Below are 18,097 nucleotides of genomic sequence, written 5' to 3'. Positions count from 1 at the left end.
CCGAGCTTAACACGGACAGATCCGTGTAAATGTATTTGTGTATAATATACTTTGGTATAAAGGTTTGTCTGAAAAATGTTTGCTAATGATTTCCATGTTACCTTACAGTAAAATCCCTGTTATAATGCACAAAAGTTGCTCTAAAAACTTTTCAGTACAAAGATATACTGTATATATATAAAAAAAACTAAATTATTCAGTGATTTTTTTTTTTTCTTTTCCGAAGCTGCCCACCTACACAAATCCCACAAAGCCTCCTTTTCTGCTAGTCTGGAGGAAATGGCCACGCTGGCAGAAAGCTGATGGGTTCAGATTTAGTCCCTTTGTGCTACAGCCTGAGGTTCATCTGGAGCATTATGGGTAATGGTGATGTGATGTGATGTTCGTCGTGTCTCGGGTCCGTCAGTAGACAGAACGACGGTGCTAAAAGCGCAGGTCTGTCAGGAGCAGTGCAGCCGGTATGCGGTGAGAAATGCAATCAGGCGTTAAAAAAAAAGATCTGGAAGGTTTGGGAAATGTACAGTACAATATATTACAGATTGTCTTAAAGCTGCTGGTGGTTACAGAGAGACTTCTCAGGGTAAAGAAAAACACCAGTTCCTTTTATAACACGCAGACAACAAATTGTTCTATAATTATTGGCACCCTGGCCCTGTTATTTGACACATTAATTCATTCCAGTCCCAATACATTAAACATGTACAGTATAATTGCCTCAGTTAGGGCATGATGGTCCAGAGGTCAAGGTGATCAGAAGGTTGGGGTTCGAGCCCCCAAGTTGCACGAGACATCAACGTTGGGTCCTTGAGCAAGGTCCTTAACCTCACCTGCTCCAGGGGAGCCGTACTCTGGCTTAACCCTAAGACCAGAGTCTGACCCCTAACCCTAAGGTTGTGGGTTCGAGTCTCGGGCTGGCAATACCACGACTGAGGTGCCCTTGAGCAAGGCACCGAATCCCCCCAACTGCTCCCCGGGCACCGCAGCATAAATGGCTGTCCACTGCTCCGGGTGTGTGTTCACGGTGTGTGTGTGTTTGTGTGTGCACTTTGGATGGGTTAAATGCGGAGAACGAGTTCTGAATACGGGTCACCGTACTTAGCCGCATGTCACGTCACTTTCATACACCTTCAGTAATTTACTCATAAAGCTAACTTTAATAAATAATTTATTTTTCTCACCTTAAAACGTAAGAGGGCCTCAGGAGGCAAGGGTAACCCACTTGACCGGCGAACGCAAGAGCGTCTTCCTGAAAGACACACGATGATAAATCAATTGTCAGGCAGCTTTGTTCTACACAACATCCGATAACACACAACAAGAAAGTAGATCGAAAGAGTGTGTGTTTTCATATCAGGACAAGTTTTCGGTGCGTTACGTTTACAGTTCGAGAAATGAGAAGGCAATTACAGCGGTCTGTATTTATCTCCAAAAACTTTCTGTTTTGTCCTTGACGTGCCTCGGCTTGTTTTCCGAAGCTGGGAAAAGTCCATTAAAATGCAGTGCTGCCGTCTCTCTCTCTCCGACAGAAAGAGCCGGCGTGGCTAATGGACACGACGTCTACTCCTACAAAACACAACACGTTTCAGCACTTTGAGTGTCTGAGGCTCTGAGCATTCGGCGCATCTCAAGAGGATCGGAGAGCGCATGTTGTGCTGACGGAGCTACAAAATGCACAAGTGTTAAAACCGGAGCCAGCCTGTGGAACAGAAGTGTTCGTATGCTTGACATGAGCTGAACAGGAAACAGCAATTTTAAATAAATAAATAAATAAATAAAAAGAAAAGGTGGTGACCGGGTGAATGGATGGAGTAGAGCTGGACTTAAACGGAGAGAGATGTATGTCGTTAATGCACGATGACCCCGATGCATGGTGTTCGGGTCTGTGGGACCCGTAATCATAAACGTCAATAGTTTTGAAAAACTTTGCTTCCTTGTAAATTTGTTGATTTGTTTCCACTCATAACTTGATTAAATTTGATTTTCATTTTTTTTTATTACATTTTATTAAAAAACGACAAAAAACGAGTAGCACTTTGATTAAAAACTGTGACGTAATAAAGGTAAAGGGCAAATATTAACCCTATATGCTGTTTATATTGCTTGTAATTGGGATGAAGTAAACATCTGTAGAGTATTTTAACATCAAATTTTTGATTGTGTTGAATTAAAAACAATCAAACAGACCAACGAACACCGGCTGAGTAACAAAAATACAAACACCACACAAGGGTTTAAACCATTTAGAGATCGTCTTACAGTTTGCTGTTAATGCTGAGATTTATGTTAAGCTGTTGTATATCTGACATTCTCAACACCTCATACTATATGTTTTAATTTTAGTCAGAAGTTTAGCAAATACGTTCTTACTGACAGAAAGTCTTTAAACGTCCTATCGGTCGGGCCCTTAACCCTCTCTGGTGCAGGAAGGCTGTATCGAAGCTGCCCCTATGCTCCGAGCGCTAACACTGGGATACGCAAAGAAAAGAAAAAGAATTCTATCTGCTGTAATGTGTGACGATAATAAAGTCTTCTAATTTGCTTCATCTTGTGTTGTAATACTTTATTTTATATGTATTTTTATATGAATGTGATCAGCCTCTTATTGGTTTTGTTCAGGTGGTGAGTTTATTAAGTCGCTGGTGTTTTAAAGGTGAGGTCTCCGTTGTTTGAAAGCCAATGTTGACATATAAAATCACCAAAACAAACACACCCCTAACCCAAATGGGTCCCACCCCTGTATCGATAGCTCCGCCCACACATACATACGTAACCCAGGCGACTAACAGAATGAAACGTGTCTTTATCATAGCTGAAGGGAAGAACAATACGATTGTAGATAAACAAACAAGCAAAAATGACACACAAGCATAATGATGTAAAGGACAAAGGCATATATTAGTTCTGTGTAACAAAGCAAAACCAACGTTACTCACCTATCGAGAAGGAAAAAAGTGCCTCGGCGTCTTAAGTAAAGTCGGCCACATATTCACAGGTCGGAGTTTCCCGAGTCAATAACTCCTGAGCTAAACGCTGTTACTACACAAAACGCGGTTGTAGCTGCCTCTCTACATTACTACGATAGAAAAGAGGTGTTATTTGTGTAGTAACAGCGTTTAGCTCAGGAGTTATTGACTCGGGAAACTCCAACCTGTGAATATGTGGCCAACTTCCTGCTCCTTCAGTTCTCTCCAGCGCTGGAAAGCTGATCCTATATTAACACGTCCTACTTCTTGTCCTTATCGTAAGTCTTTCTTCTCTTTCTTTCTTTGTTTTTATCCTCCATGTCGATGTTAAAACCGCTTTCTGCTAACTTCACACACGCGCACCGAACACTCTCTCCGCCCATATCGACAATGCACGCCTCTTTCTGCTCATTGGCTACACGTTTGTTTTGATTTTTGTTTAGTTTGTCGGCCCGACTCGGTTTTCTGAAGCATTTCTCAAACGTCGGAGACCGCACCTTTAAGTGATTTAGTTTACTGCTTTTCTTTCACTCAGATTTAGAGCTTATAACCGTTTATGTTTTAACTACAAGTAGGTAATAGTCTAGAGTTAAGCAAGAATGCTATGATAACTCGCTCTTTCTCGTCATGGGTCTGTAAAGACAACAGCGTCTTTAAAGCAGATTTGAGATTCTATTCTATTAAAGAACTAAAGAAAAAACATCTCGTCAGCTCTGAATGTTCTCACGATGGTGTACGTGACTGTCTCACCAGTGAGCTCAGGGCTTTCCATGGTGCCTGAGCCACACCCAGCTCATCCAAGATGCTGGAGAATATAGATCTCTCCTCGGCCCGGTGGATCTGCAGTGGCTCTGTACCCAGAATCTTCACTCCGTTCAGGTGCAGTGGCATGGCCAGGTTGTTGGGGATCTGCCCTCCTACTGAGACGATGCAGCCTGTACATTTCTGTAGAGGAAATAAAATAACAAGGTCAGGACTTTTTCTACAAGTGATGCAAGTTTTTCTCTGGTTGTTCTTTTATCATTCGTCCTTTTGCCAATGATAGACTTCTCCATTCCTCCAATCCTCCTCTCGCTCTACTGGAATCCCTTTCCCATGTAGGAATTCCGCAACCCTTTCCTTCCATCTTTTTTATCCATCTCTCTGCATTCCCATGGCAAGACAACAGCACATTCACTTCGCTATTCAAGTGCAGCTTTTGGTGTATCCCCACTCCAAAACACTGAATTTCCCTAAACCTTCCAAATGCCCCCATTCCCACGCTACGGTCCAGTTTTTACCCCATGCTGCTAACACACTCCTGGTAATTACCCATCTGGGAATCTCACCTTCCATGGAACCGATTCATATTGAACTCTCACCTCAAATAAAGAAATGAATTAAATAAACTCTTAATCACCTTATGATCCGTTATTACCACTCGTACCGGCTTAGAACGGGAGAGTAAAAGTCAAGGGGGTATCGTGGGGCACACGGAGACGGAGATCTCAGCCGAAGAGGTGGTTTTACTCTAAGCGTGTCTGGATGCGATCAGGGCTTTGCAGTCTCTATGGAGATGGAGAGTCAAGATAATACCAGCTTGCCTTATGTCCCGAAGCAGCTCCTGGTGAGTTAATTGCTCGTAAGACGAGAGTAGCGGGTTATTAGCTGCACAGACATTAATCAGAGATCGCTTCTCTGTGAGATCCTTGGCGCTTTTATTTTGAACACACTTCACTTTAATGGGGTTTTACCGGTAGGCTGATGAGAGTCGGACTCTCGTGGTTTAAAAGGTCAGAGCAAAGCACTGACATGGGACTACAAACTGTAGAAGAAAAAGAAAGGCTGCAGGATCTGAGGGAAAAGGTTTCAGCTGTTATGTTCAGCTCTGTGTATGTACTAGAGAAATATTCCTTTTTCTGACAGATAAAGAATAGTCCAGTCCTCTATTGTTGTTTTTTATTTTTATAGTCTTCTATTATAGTCTTTCTCAAAGTCTAATTTCATTTCCAAGTGTAATATTCTATTGTGTTACTTTTACATTCTGACATTAAATTCTTCATACTTTTGTAGATTTACAGTAAGTAAGTATTTGGAATCTTGACCATTTTGTCTGAATCAGAGTGAAAAAGCTTTAGACTAACTGCAATCCTCCTGATGCTTTGTACTACAAATGACTACACTGTACTACACTGTACTGTACTGCACTGTACTGTACTACACTGTACTACACTGTACTGTACTGCACTGTACTGTACTACACTGTACTGTACTGCACTGTACTACACTGTACTGTACTGCACTACACTGTACTGCACTGCACTGCACTACACTGTACTGTACTGCACTGTACTGCACTGCACTGTACTGCACTACACTGTACTGTACTGCACTGTACTGTACTGCACTGTACTACACTGTACTGTACTACACTGTACTGCACTGCACTACACTGTACTGTACTGCACTGCATTGTACTGTACTGCACTGTACTACACTACACTTTACTACACTGTACTACACTACACTTTACTACACTATCCTGCACTGTACTGCACTACACTGTACTGCACTACACTGTACTGCACTGCACTGTACTGCACTACACTGTATTGCACTGTACTACACTGTACTGTACTGCACTGTACTACACTACACTGTACTGCACTACACTGTACTGCACTGTACTACACTGCACTGCACTACACTGTACTACACTACACTGTACTGCACTACACTGTACTGCACTGTACTACACTGCACTGCACTACACTGTACTGCACTACACTGTACTGCACTACACTGTACTGCACTGTACTACACTGCACTGCACTACACTGTACTGCACTACACTGTACTGCACTACACTACACTGTACTGCACTACACTGTACTGCACTGTATTATACTGTACTGCACTGTACTACACTACACTTTACTGTACTGCACTGTACTACACTATCCTGCACTACACTGCACTGTACTGCACTACACTGTACTGCACTGTACTACACTATCCTGCACTACACTGCACTGTACTGCACTACACTGTACTGCACTGTACTACACTATCCTGCACTACACTGCACTGTACTGCACTACACTACACTGTACTGCACTGTATTATACTGTACTGCACTGTACTACACTACACTTTACTACACTGTACTGTACTGCACTGTACTACACTATCCTGCACTACACTGCACTGTACTGCACTACACTACACTGTACTGCACTGTATTATACTGTACTGCACTGTACTACACTACACTTTACTACACTGTACTGTACTGCACTGTACTACACTATCCTGCACTACACTGCACTGTACTGCACTACACTGTACTGCACTGTACTACACTATCCTGCACTACACTGCACTGTACTACACTATCCTGCACTACACTGCACTGTACTGCACTGTACTGCACGGCTCATACTCATCTGCACACATGTACATTGTGGCTCAAGTGGTTAAGGCTCTGGGTTGTTGATCAGATGATTGGGGTTCGAGCCCCAGCACTACCAAGCTGCCACTGTTGGGCCCTTGAGCAAAGCCCTTAACCATCTCTGCTACAGGGTTGCTGTATCATGGCTAAGGATATGTGAACAAAAGCATTTCACCCACAGCCGTTTCCTGTTGTCCCACTCTGACTGCTCACCTTTATTAAGCCCTTTTTGCTCCAGTCTCATTATGAAGGATATGTTCCTTTGTTCTGCTGGTGTTCTGTCATTCTCAATCCTTTGTTTCAGTTGTCCATTTTCATGGTCGGATTCCTTTTGCTGTTCGGTTTTGATCTATTATCTGGTCGTTGATCGCCTGAGCCTTTCGTGTTTACTGAGTTTTTTGTCTTTTTTTATTGTCTGCTACTCCTACATCCTCCTACATCTTATTGTTTTCTTTGTCCTGAGCAGCAAAAGAAGGTCATGATACATACTACATTCTGTCCTGTATGAAATGTCTTCTTTTAGGAATCCACTAATAAACACAAATACTTGTGAGCTCTACAAATGGAACAACATTTACGATCTAATATCACACTGCTCTTAACCCCGGTTTGTCATTCTAAACCGCTCTTTTACCCCCGTGTAGGGGAAGTTTTCCCACATGAAATTTAGAATCGGGGTTAGTACGGCTTATTCCTCTGGGTTATGACACTCTGCTCTGCAGCAGGATCGGCACGGCTTTTACGGTATTGACTCTGGACCGCGGTGCCAAACGTGTAGAGTGTAAAACAATGTATAGTGTACACCTCATATCATGTGAAATATATGGGGGCATGTGGTAGCCTAGTGGTTAAGGTGTTAGGCTACCAATCGGAAGGTTGTGAGTCCACCAAGCTGCCACTGTTGGGCCCCTTGAGCAAAGCCCTTAACCCTCAATTGCTCAGTTGTATAAAAATGGTATAATAAGATAAAGTCAAGCGGCAAAACTCAGAAAGCTGTGAAAGATAAGAAGACCTGCTCGGGTGTAGAAGTAGAACGACAGACCTGAAGATTATCGTCCCTGATGTGAAAGCGTGAGCCGTTGCCTACGGGCGGTGTGAAACGTCACATTCTGTTTACCGGGAATGAACTATTTCACATGTGAAAAGCCCTAGTATGCATATTGCCTGTACTGGTGTGACCTTTGACCCCTTACCTCTTGATGATCGATGTCCAGGATGCGCTCGAGCGTCAGCTCCTCGAAATAGAGGCGGTCGCACTCGTCGAAGTCGGTGCTGACCGTCTCGGGGTTGTGGTTCACAACCACTGTGCGCTTGCCCATCTGTCTGAGGGCTCGGATGCTGGACACGGCACACCAGTCGAACTCCACGCTGCTGCCTGCGACACGGGAGAGAATCGAACCGAGCCGGCGTTTAACTCATCGCTATAGACTGGAGATGATGATGAACTCCAAGTGAGAGTATGGTAGTGCAACTGACTCTGCCCTAGGGTTTGTAAAAAGTTACATCGGAACTCTCTGCATCATATAATTAGCATGGCGGCATTTCGCCTTAATCTTCTCTCTCTTACTAGCAGACGGAGAGACTATGGGACTCCTTCACTAAACGTGTGTGTCGTGCTGAGAAGAAACCACCTCAATTACTCACCAATGTGATAAGGGCCACAGCCTAAAACCATCACACTCTGATCTCTGAAGTCCAGATCATGTTCCTAATGGAACAGAAAAAGCAAGTGCTTAATAAAACTTTAATAGTTAATAATAATATTAATAATAACAGAAAGATGACCAAACACACAGGTCACCCACAGAATTTATGCTTCTGTTGTGTTACTTTATTTCACACAACATGCTTTACGATGAAGAAATCCAATGTCGCAACAATCAAACAAATACAATAAATAAAACTTTTTTAAATTTGTATTTCTGTTAAATCTCAAATTGTTTAACATTTTATGCTTTTTTATGATATTTGTGATATTTTGTGTGTGTATTTGTGCAGTTTGGCATTTTTGTGTGTGTGTGTCCGCGTTTTTGCAGTTATGTGGTTTATGTGTGTGAGTGTGCAGTTATGAGTTTTTTGTGTGTTTGTGTGTGTTTGCAGTTATGCAGTTTTATGTGTGTGTATGTGTAAGTGTGTATGTGTGCAGTTTTGCATTTGTGTGTGTGATTTTTTTGCGATTTTTTTTTGTTTGTGCATACATTACTGTTTCTATAGCAACAGCTCAATCACAGCTAATATGGTGGATTAAATAGTTTGGCATTTTTGTGTGTGCGTGTTTGCAGTTATGCAGTTTTATATGTGTGTGTGTGTGCGTGTTTGCAGTTATGCAGTTTTATATGTGTGTGTGTGTGCGTGTTTGCAGTTATGCAGTTTTATATGTGTGTGTGTGTGTTTGCAGTTATGCAGTTTTCTATGTGTGTGTGTGTGTGCGTGTTTGCAGTTATGCAGTTTTATATGTGTGTGTGCGTGTGTGCAGTTTTGCATTTGTGTGTGTGATTTTGTGCGATTTTTTTGTTTGCGCATACATTACCGTTTCTATAGCAACAGCTCAATCACAGCTAATATGGTGGATTAAATAGTTTGGCATTTTTGTGTGTGCGTGTTTGCAGTTATGCAGTTTTATATGTGTGTGTGTGTGTGTGTGTGTTTGCAGTTATGCAGTTTTCTGTGTGTGTGTGTGTGTGTGTTTGCATGTTTGCAATTATGCAGTTTTATATGTGTGTGTGTGTGTGTGTGTGTGTGTGTTTGCAGTTATGCAGTTTTATATGTGTGTGTGTGTTTGCAGTTATGCAGTTTTATATGTGTGTGTGTGTGTGTGTGTGTTTGCAGTTATGCAGTTTTATGTGTGTGTGTTTGCAGTTATGCAGTTTTATGTGTGTGTGTGTGTGTGTGTGTGTGTGTTTGCAGTTATGCAGTTTTATATGTGTGTGTGTGTGTGTGTGTGTTTGCAGTTATGCAGTTTTATGTGTGTGTGTTTGCAGTTATGCAGTTTTATGTGTGTGTGTGTGTGTTTGCAGTTATGCAGTTTTATATGTGTGTGTGTGTATGTGTGTGTGTGTGCATGTTTGCAGTTATGCAGTTTTATGTGTGTGTGTGTGTATGTGTGTGTGCGTGCAGTTTTGCATTTGTGTGCGTGATTTTGTGCGATTTTTTTGTTTGCGCATACATCATTACTGTTTCTATAGCAACAGCTCAATAACAGCTAGTATGGTAGTTATTCTGTACAACTGGATTAAAACATATTTTCTTAACTTGAATGTAAGATGAATTTAAGTCCAGACTAAAACACCAGTTTATCAGTTTGTGGTGCAGTTAATATTCCAGTGTTCAGTGTTTAACACCACTGGAAGGAGTCTCCAGTGTCAGTGATGTGTCAGAATCAAAAGGAAAGCTGTATCTGGTTTATTTAGAATGTAAACACGTAACAGGAACTAACCCAATCTGTGTAGCCTAAAGGTAACTAGAAATGGATAAAAAGTATGATGTCATTCTTAAATAAACAAAAATACAATCACAGGTAAACTGATGCGGAATAAAAGAGGAAGCCTTTCAGTGTGTGTTGTTATTGGAAAACTCCACCTCATGATGACTATTTTCTCATAATAACACTGAAGCACCAGCATCTACTGTTGATTGTGCAGTAAGTACAACACAATGAAGCTGTTCCTCACACTGCTGTGATACCCATAAGCTCTTCAATAACGTCACACCCGACCATTTATCACCTCGGTGGTGTCTCACCTGGCCGTGGTAGGTACAGTACAGGTAGTTAGTGACAGCAGGATATTCTGCAGCGAGCGTGTCGATCTGAAAAACACAGCAGTTCACATCATTAGTACATTAGTACTTGTAACTCTGAAAAAATCTGAATGTAATTCTCGGTGAAATGAACGTAAACGTTATGTGTTTCCTTTTTAAGGCCTAGAATAAAATCTCACAGCTGAGCTGAGAATCAAACCAGGGCTGGGCGAGAAAACGATAACGATATGTATCGCGATAGACACGTGATCGATATCAATAATAAAAAAAATGTGCTCGATAAAACTTTCGATATTTTTTATTCTTCCCCGGAAGAAAACAGCGGTTGCGAAGCGAGTTTGCTTGCATTAACAAAGGCAGTCGCAACATAGGGAGTGACACGCTACCAGCCAATCATGTAACAGTATCATCGTCTTGTCTCGTGCTGGTCCGCTGGATTCCTCTTCAGTAACCGGCGACTGATGAGCAGAAAACGAGCGCCGCACCTTCTGCCAGTAGGGCGGTTTTTTGGATAAGTCTGACCGTAGTCACACCAATGTCGTCTGCACATTATGCAAGAAAATGTCTTAAATTTTCTGTCATTTTGCACCTTAAATGTTAAGAGATAATTGTTAAGTGTTCATTGTGACTTTAGACTTAGATCAGAGGAAGGTTAAGTTTAAAATAAAAAGGTTTAAATCTAATATATTTCTCTCCTGGTCCTTATTTTAAATGGGTCATAAATAACATCGATAATTATCGATATCGACCGATATGACACGCTGATATCGTGATACAGATTTAAGCCGTATCGCCCAGCCCTAGATACATCCCACAACGCTGGTGTTTCACACTCATCACAGTACCACAGCACTGTGTTTATACTTGTGGGTCAAATCATCCCTAACATCCAGGTGGGAGTTCACAGAGTACCTGGTTTACGTTAATAGTAAAAACTTTGTAGTAACTTTGAAAGGCTGTCGGTCGGCCCTGCGCTCTCTCGAGTCTCCATCACTGAACCTTCGTTGGCAGGAAGTGAGTTAAGAGAAATCTATACGCTCGAACTTTGTTGCTCAAACGTTTCTGGGTGTACAATTTCTTTTGACTATGTCATATACAGATATAAAAACATTTTTGAGATTTATAATCTAGCTCTCTAATATAATCTAGCTCTCAACCAGATGATTCAAAAGTTCTCTTTTAAGTCCTTTAAAGGTTTCATCCTCAGATCGTCTCTGGGACATTGTCCTCCCCACCGTTGCCTCTGGCTTGCTCATTTGCGATAAATCTAAACCTTAAAAAATGCAAATTTTATTCAGATTATTATTATTATTTTTTTTTTTACAATCCTTTAAAGCTGCTCTGTGGAAACGTCCGTCGTTAGCATGACTATATAAATGATATTGAATCGAACTGATTTAAAGTTTAGTATAAGCAATATTTTGTTGAGAAACGATATTTTGAAGTGAACTATACTTAATATTTTGTCTTAAATGTAATTTTTTTTCCCAGTGTGTACATATGTACAGGTTTCTGTGGTTATCGTGATGTCCATGGTGATGTCCGGACCTGTTTGACCCAGGGCTTGATGTCGTGGCTCAATCTGAGCGAGCGTGTCTCTGCCTCTGTGGTCCCGAGGGCATGACCAACCTGCCGGTCTGAGAAACCATCCTGCTTGGCCTTCAGCAGAACATCAGCTGGAACGGTGGAGCTGAGAGAGAGAAAAAACAATTTGACAATTTTATTAGTCACGCTCACAAACATACACACTACACCAAGCGCTGGAACACTTCTACTGGTCGACTGTTCCAGCCATTCGATTGATAACAAAAGAATTTAACTCTACAGAGAAAAGAAATAAGTAGAAACATCATATATCAGTTCAGATTAGTATGATTATGTATAAAGTGCTTGTGGTTGCATTACACTGTTTTTTTCCAGATTACTCATTACTCAGAAAATCATTATTGTAAAGAAAAGCATTAATATTTCATGAATATCCCATAATATTAACTTTGATTATTATTATTATTATTATTATCATTATCTGCTGTTTGCTGCTTTAATGTAAGTTTATACACAGATTAGAAAGCAACCCAACACAAAGCCATAAATCAGGACCAATAAGACTAGCCGTTCAAGTGAGACAAAAGTAATGGCACCCTATAAGAAGACAAAACGTTAAACTGTTTTATGCAACTACTGGTTGCCATAGTGATCAGGTTTATCAATAGGTGATCGAAATGGCTTTAAAAATCGATCTTTTTGACAATAAAATGAAACAACAATGCAGTAAAATGAAATATTACACTCGTTACTGACATGAAAATATAATTCTGTAAACTTTCTTTTCTAAAAATTTCGAGTCCTTGATCTTTATTACAGGTGCCGTGATGTACACGACATCTAAAACTAAACATTTGCGTCTTTATTTCCGGACAATGATATATTTCATAATTGTCGATAATTGATAAACTCGTTAAACAGAAATCAAGTAGTGTGAAACTAATCTGATGATCAACATGAATCCATATCGTGATTTCAAAGAGGCAGAAAGTTCACATTCAGACGGTGTAATCACAAAGACGTGGAAAAAATAAATACATACACGTCACCATGGGGATGGTGTAATTACGGTTAGCCTGGTGTGCGCACACACACACACACACACACACACACGCTGTGATGTTCTGGTGTGTGGTTTCCATTGGCATCGCTGCTGTTCTTACTGCAGCTTAACTGTCTTTGTTGCTGCAGCACCAGAAACCGGGCCTGACAGCGTCAGCGTCTCCTCGATGGTTTAAGATTATAATTTATGCCACACATGCCAAGGAGCAGACTCGGTGTGTGAACACAGTGCGACAGGCCGTGGGCTGTTAGACTCCAAACAAATGTGCCGTGCATTATGGTAGTAAAAACAGAAAGCCTCCAGATTTGGGCTCGGAGAGAGAGAGAGAGAGAGAGAGAGAGAGAGAGAGAGAGAGAGAATGAGAGAGAGAGAGAGAGAGAATGAGAGAGAGAGAGAATGAGAGTAAGAGAAAGAGAGAGAGACAGAGTGAGAGAGAGAGAGAGAGAGAGAGAGAGAGAGAGAGAGAGAGAGACAGACAGAGAGACATAGAGAGAGAATGAGAGAGAGAGTAAGAGAAAGAGACAGAGTGAGAGAGAGAGTGAGAGAACGAGAGAGATAGAGACAGAGTGAGAGAGAGACAGACAGACAGACAGACAGACAGATAAACATAGAGAGAGAAAGAGAGAGAGATAGAGAGAGAAAGAGAGAGAGAGACATAGAGAGAGAGAGAGAGACATAGATGCATAGACAAAGAGAGAGACATAGAGGCATAGAGAGAGAGAGAGAGAGAGAGAGAGAGAGAGAGTGAGAGTAAGAGAAAGAGAGAGACAGAGTGAGAGAGAGACAGAGAGAGAGAAACATAGAGAGAGAGAGAGAGAGAGAGAGAGGGAGAGGGAGAGAGAGGTGGTAGCAGACGCGCTGTTGAGATACCCCAGTGTGGGGCAGTGGGTCTGTTCCGCTTCACAGTGCCAGTCTCTGTGGCAACACAATCTCATCAACAATCCCACACACCAACTGTGAGCTTTTACTCCACACAAACTCGGAGGTTAGTTACTGACCTGCGCTGCATGGAAACATCACGCCGCCTCACACTCACACGTAAAGTCTCATTTAACCAAAACGAGTCATTCAGAGAGCCGAGAGTCATCCTGCTCTCATCACTTACAACACTCTGAACTGACGTTTCAAACCTCCTCTCAGCGAGAGATTAAAAACACAGAAATTTACCACATGAACCCCACGAGCACATGTCAGTGGACAAGAGTCGACTTAATAATAAGCAGCTTCTGGGTTTGTGTATGAGATCGCAGCCTTGCTTTCTTCTGCCTCACAAAGGCTCAGGTTCTCGCTCACTCAGGAAGTCTGACTAAGAAGAAACACAGCCGATCCACCTCACTCTACCCAGACAGCTAAAACAGCCTGTTTACTGACATTTTGTCTGACTTTCACATTAAAATCTTGCCCTCAATTTCTCAGGATCGGTATAAGGAGGCTTTCGCACCGGCGAAAGTTAGTCTAAAACTTCATCAGCGATCATTTGAAGACTTCGACAGGAAGGAATTAGCGTCTGTAAGTCTGTAATGAATTCTGACCTGTTGGTTCCTCAGGAGCTCTCGGCTGCACAATTCCACTCCACTACAAACTGATGTAGAAAGGACATTATTTACATTGACATTATTTCCTGTCACCCAGATGAGGATGAGGGTCACTTCTGAGCCTGGTTCCTCTCAAGGTTTCTTCCTCATATCATCTCAGGGAGTTTTTCCTCACCATCGTCACCTCAGGCAGAAATTCATTCATCCATTCATTCATCTTCTACCGCTTATCCGAACTTCTCTGGTCACGGGGAGCCTGTGCCTCTCTCAGGCGTCATCGGGCATCGAGGCAGGATACACCCTGGACGGAGTGCCAACCCATCACAGGGCACACACACACACTCTCGTTCACTCACACACTCACGCACTACGGACAATTTTCCAGAGATGCCAATCAACCTACCATGCATGTCTTTGGACCGGGGGAGGAAACCGGAGTACCCGGAGGAAACCCCCGAGGCACGGGGAGAACATGCAAACTCCACACACACAAGGTGGAGGTGGGAATCGAACCCCCAACCCTGGAGGTGTGAGGCGAACGTGCTAACCACTAAGCAAACTGTGTGCTTTATAGTTCAGCATTTCTAACAGACCCCTACAGAAGACTGAGTGATTCCCACTCGCACCTTCGTGTCTAACTTTAACATGTTTAGTCATGTTCATTACCGATCCACAGCCGATTGGCTTCAGCATCCAGACAAGACAAACAACCGTCCAATGAACACCGACACTATTCCTTTACCTTCTGGTGAAGCCGTGAAGTGAGAACCATGTGTTTAAAAGCCTGAAATGATTCCAGCTATCGTTAATCTTTCCTGCCATTAAAACTCTCTACACGAACACGTCACAAACAAACACGGAGAGACAAGCAGACTTCAATAAGTGTGTATTAGAGCTGTGTCTGGGCTTCAAAGCAGAGTTTCATGCATATTGCAGTGAGATATTTGATCAGTTGATTCACTAAAATAAACTCCACCATGACTGATGAATAATACAGACACTTCGGTAAACATTTCACTGGTGCATTTTAATGAAACGTGAAAAGGGGCAGCCGGGCTTCCTGTGCCGTCTTCTCTGTGACTTTCACCCACACTGGTCATCTTTGGTTTTCTGTAAAAGTGAATAACGTGCTACATATACGACGTTCAGACCTACGGCGAGTCACAACGGCAAAGCGACAGGAGACGGTTCGTTATAAGTGAGCTGGAGGTGAGCGACAGGTAGGAGACTAGATGATATAACCCTGCTGTCCCTCATCTGTGTACTCTGATGCTTTATAATCGAAGTCTGTTGCCCTGATTTGTATAAATGAGAAGTATCCTCTCCTCTCCTCCCCTGTACTGTCCTCCCCTCTCTTCTCTCCTCCCCTGTATTGTCCTCTCCTCTCTTCTCTCCTCTCCTCTCTTGTACTCTTCTCTCCTCTCCTCCCCTGTCTTGTACTATTCTCTTCTCTCCTCTCCTCCCCTGTCTTGTCCTCTTCTCTACCCTCCTCCTGTCTTGTCCTCTTCTCTTCTCTCATCTCCTCTCATCTTGTCCTCTTCTCTCCTCCTCTTCTCTCCTCTCATCTTGTCCTCTTCTCTCCTCTCCTCCCCTGTCTTGTTCTCTTCTCTCCTCTCATCTTGTCCTCTTCTCTCCTCTCCTCCCCTGTCTTGTCCTCTTCTCTCCTCTCATCTTGTCCTCTTCTCTCCTCCCCTATCTTGTCCTCTTCTCTTCTCTCCTCTCATCTTGTCCTCTTCTCTCCTCTCCTCCCCTGTCTTGTCCTCTTCTCTTCTCTCATCTTGTCCTCTTCTCTCCTCTCCTGTCTTGTCCTCTTCTCTCCTCCCCTATCTTGTCCTCTTTTCTTCTCTTCTGTCCTCTCCTCTCTTCCCCTATCTTGTCCTCTTCTCTCCTCTCCTCCCCTGTCTTGTCCTCTTCTCTACCCTCCTCCTGTCTTGTCCTCTTCTCTTCTCTCGTCTCCTCTCATCTTGTCCTCTTCTCTCCTCTCCTGTCTTGTCCTCTTCTCTCCTCTCATCTTGTCCTCTTCTCTCCTCTCCTGTCTTGTCCTCTTCTCTTCTCTCATCTTGTCCTCTTCTCTCCTCTCCTCCCCTGTCTTGTCCTCTTCTCTCCTCTCATCTTGTCCTCTTCTCTCCTCTCCTGTCTTGTCCTCTTCTCTCCTCCCCTGTCTTGTCCTCTTCTCTCCTCCCCTATCTTGTCCTCTTTTCTTCTCTTCTGTCCTCTCCTCTCTTCCCCTATCTTGTCCTCTTTTCTCATCTCCTCTCCTCCCCTCCTTTATGAGAGAGTTTATTCCTAATAAGTGCTTATACAAACAAAAGTGAGCATTACACTGGACTGAAATTGCATGAGGAATAAATACAGAGTGATTCAGTGATTTAAAAAAAAAAATAAAAGTCACGAGTCAGAGAGTTAAAGTCATGAAGTCGGAGTTCAAACCTCACGAGTGACTCAATAAAATGAAATGAATCTTTGGCGAACTTTGAGCCACTGTAGAGTCACTGTGTTGGACTGACAGGATGAAGGTGAAGTCTTATGAGAAGCTGAACTCTGTCCCAACATCACCATCTAGTGGCAAACAAACACCTGGCATCCGTTTGGTCAGAAATGCAATCGGTTTATTTTATATGTCGGATGTTCACCTGTCGTACTGACGTAGCCTCTGCTCCACCTCTGTGATGCACCTCAGTTTGTGCAGAAACCACTTATCGATAGCCGTGAGCTCATGAATCTGGTCCACACTGACGCCGTCATGTAGGGCCTAGAGAGGAAGAAAGACACGCTGATGAACTCTGAGTCTAAAGCTAGAATGAGTGCTTGTTTCGTCTGCTTTGTCACGTCACTCATGGCTTTAAGGATTTGTATTGTTTCACAAGTGTTTCACCAAATGTTTGTGTATAAGCCTCTAAATCTCTGAGTGTAAGGTTATAAACAGAGGAAACAACACACGTGTCACAATAAAATCCAGCAGAGTTCTGACTCATTTTAGATCAGACGTTTCCATTTTGTTTTGTATCAGTAAAAAGGGATTGTTGTAGAAAACAGGAATCAGTAAGGTATTGTTGGGTCGTTGTTAAGTGAGGGATAATGGCTCCTGATTGCAAGCGGTAAGCAACGCTGCCTCCGCTGAATGTAAAACGGCGAGACCGATGAGCCGTGACTGCTCGGGCACCCGGCGAATCGGAAGCTCGAGTGGAAAGAGACCGGCATGAAATTACGGGGCGGCAATTACGGCGAATCTAACCTTGAGAGTTATTGATATTTCCTGGCTTGATGCACTTTGGGCCATTTGTTCTCTAATATCGAATCATTTTATCCAGCACTCATAAAATATTTGATTTCACACAGCGACTGGCTTTACGGAAATATATTCACTGTACATAATAGATTCTTCTCAAGGTTATTCTGGTCTACAGTTTGGAAAATAATTCTTTGTAATTGTGTTAGAATAATGAAGTGAGCCTGCAAGAACAGCAGAAGAAGTGGAGGCTGACAGATGTCGCCATCGAACAGGTGTACAAAACATTTTAGTGTCGGCCCACTCACGGCCTGACCTCGCAAACATACTCGACTAAAATAAATACTGAGTGCAAATGAGCAGTTTAAACTAAAATGCTAGCTGTAAGGTTTTTATAATGCCTAAGCTTCATCATTCTGTGTGCTAGTGAGTAGAAGAGCATATGCTGCACCGCCTACACCAGTCAAAGCTGAATATAGATGTGTGAGGGTTACTCTGAGTTCCACACGAGTCCTGAGCTCTACCTTAGCCAGGGAGAAAATACGAGTGCTCGAGGGAACGGCGAGCTCCTGG

General features: G+C 42.7%; 1 protein-coding gene across 6 annotated transcripts in view; it reads right to left on the bottom strand.

Moving 5' to 3' along the window:
* cps1 (carbamoyl-phosphate synthase 1, mitochondrial) overlaps window positions 1-18,097 on the bottom strand; it is an 80,638-nt gene that overhangs the window by 35,817 nt on the left and 26,724 nt on the right. For all 6 annotated transcript variants that reach the window (XM_027155268.2, XM_027155265.2, XM_027155266.2 and 3 more), the window contains 8 exons: window positions 18,049-18,097; window positions 16,929-17,047; window positions 11,701-11,842; window positions 10,135-10,200; window positions 8,038-8,101; window positions 7,587-7,768; window positions 3,714-3,908; window positions 1,179-1,246 (listed from right to left, as the gene is read on the bottom strand). The exon at window positions 18,049-18,097 is cut by the window's right edge and continues 128 nt beyond it. In XM_027155268.2, the coding sequence (XP_027011069.2) occupies window positions 1,179-1,246; window positions 3,714-3,908; window positions 7,587-7,768; window positions 8,038-8,101; window positions 10,135-10,200; window positions 11,701-11,842; window positions 16,929-17,047; window positions 18,049-18,097 (885 nt within the window). The remainder of the gene's footprint in view (window positions 1-1,178; window positions 1,247-3,713; window positions 3,909-7,586; window positions 7,769-8,037; window positions 8,102-10,134; window positions 10,201-11,700; window positions 11,843-16,928; window positions 17,048-18,048) is intronic.

The sequence above is a fragment of the Tachysurus fulvidraco genome, chromosome 6 (genome assembly GCF_022655615.1).
Source record: "Tachysurus fulvidraco isolate hzauxx_2018 chromosome 6, HZAU_PFXX_2.0, whole genome shotgun sequence".
Classification (NCBI taxonomy): domain Eukaryota; kingdom Metazoa; phylum Chordata; class Actinopteri; order Siluriformes; family Bagridae; genus Tachysurus; species Tachysurus fulvidraco.
This window is presented reverse-complemented; position numbering and strand designations above follow the sequence as displayed.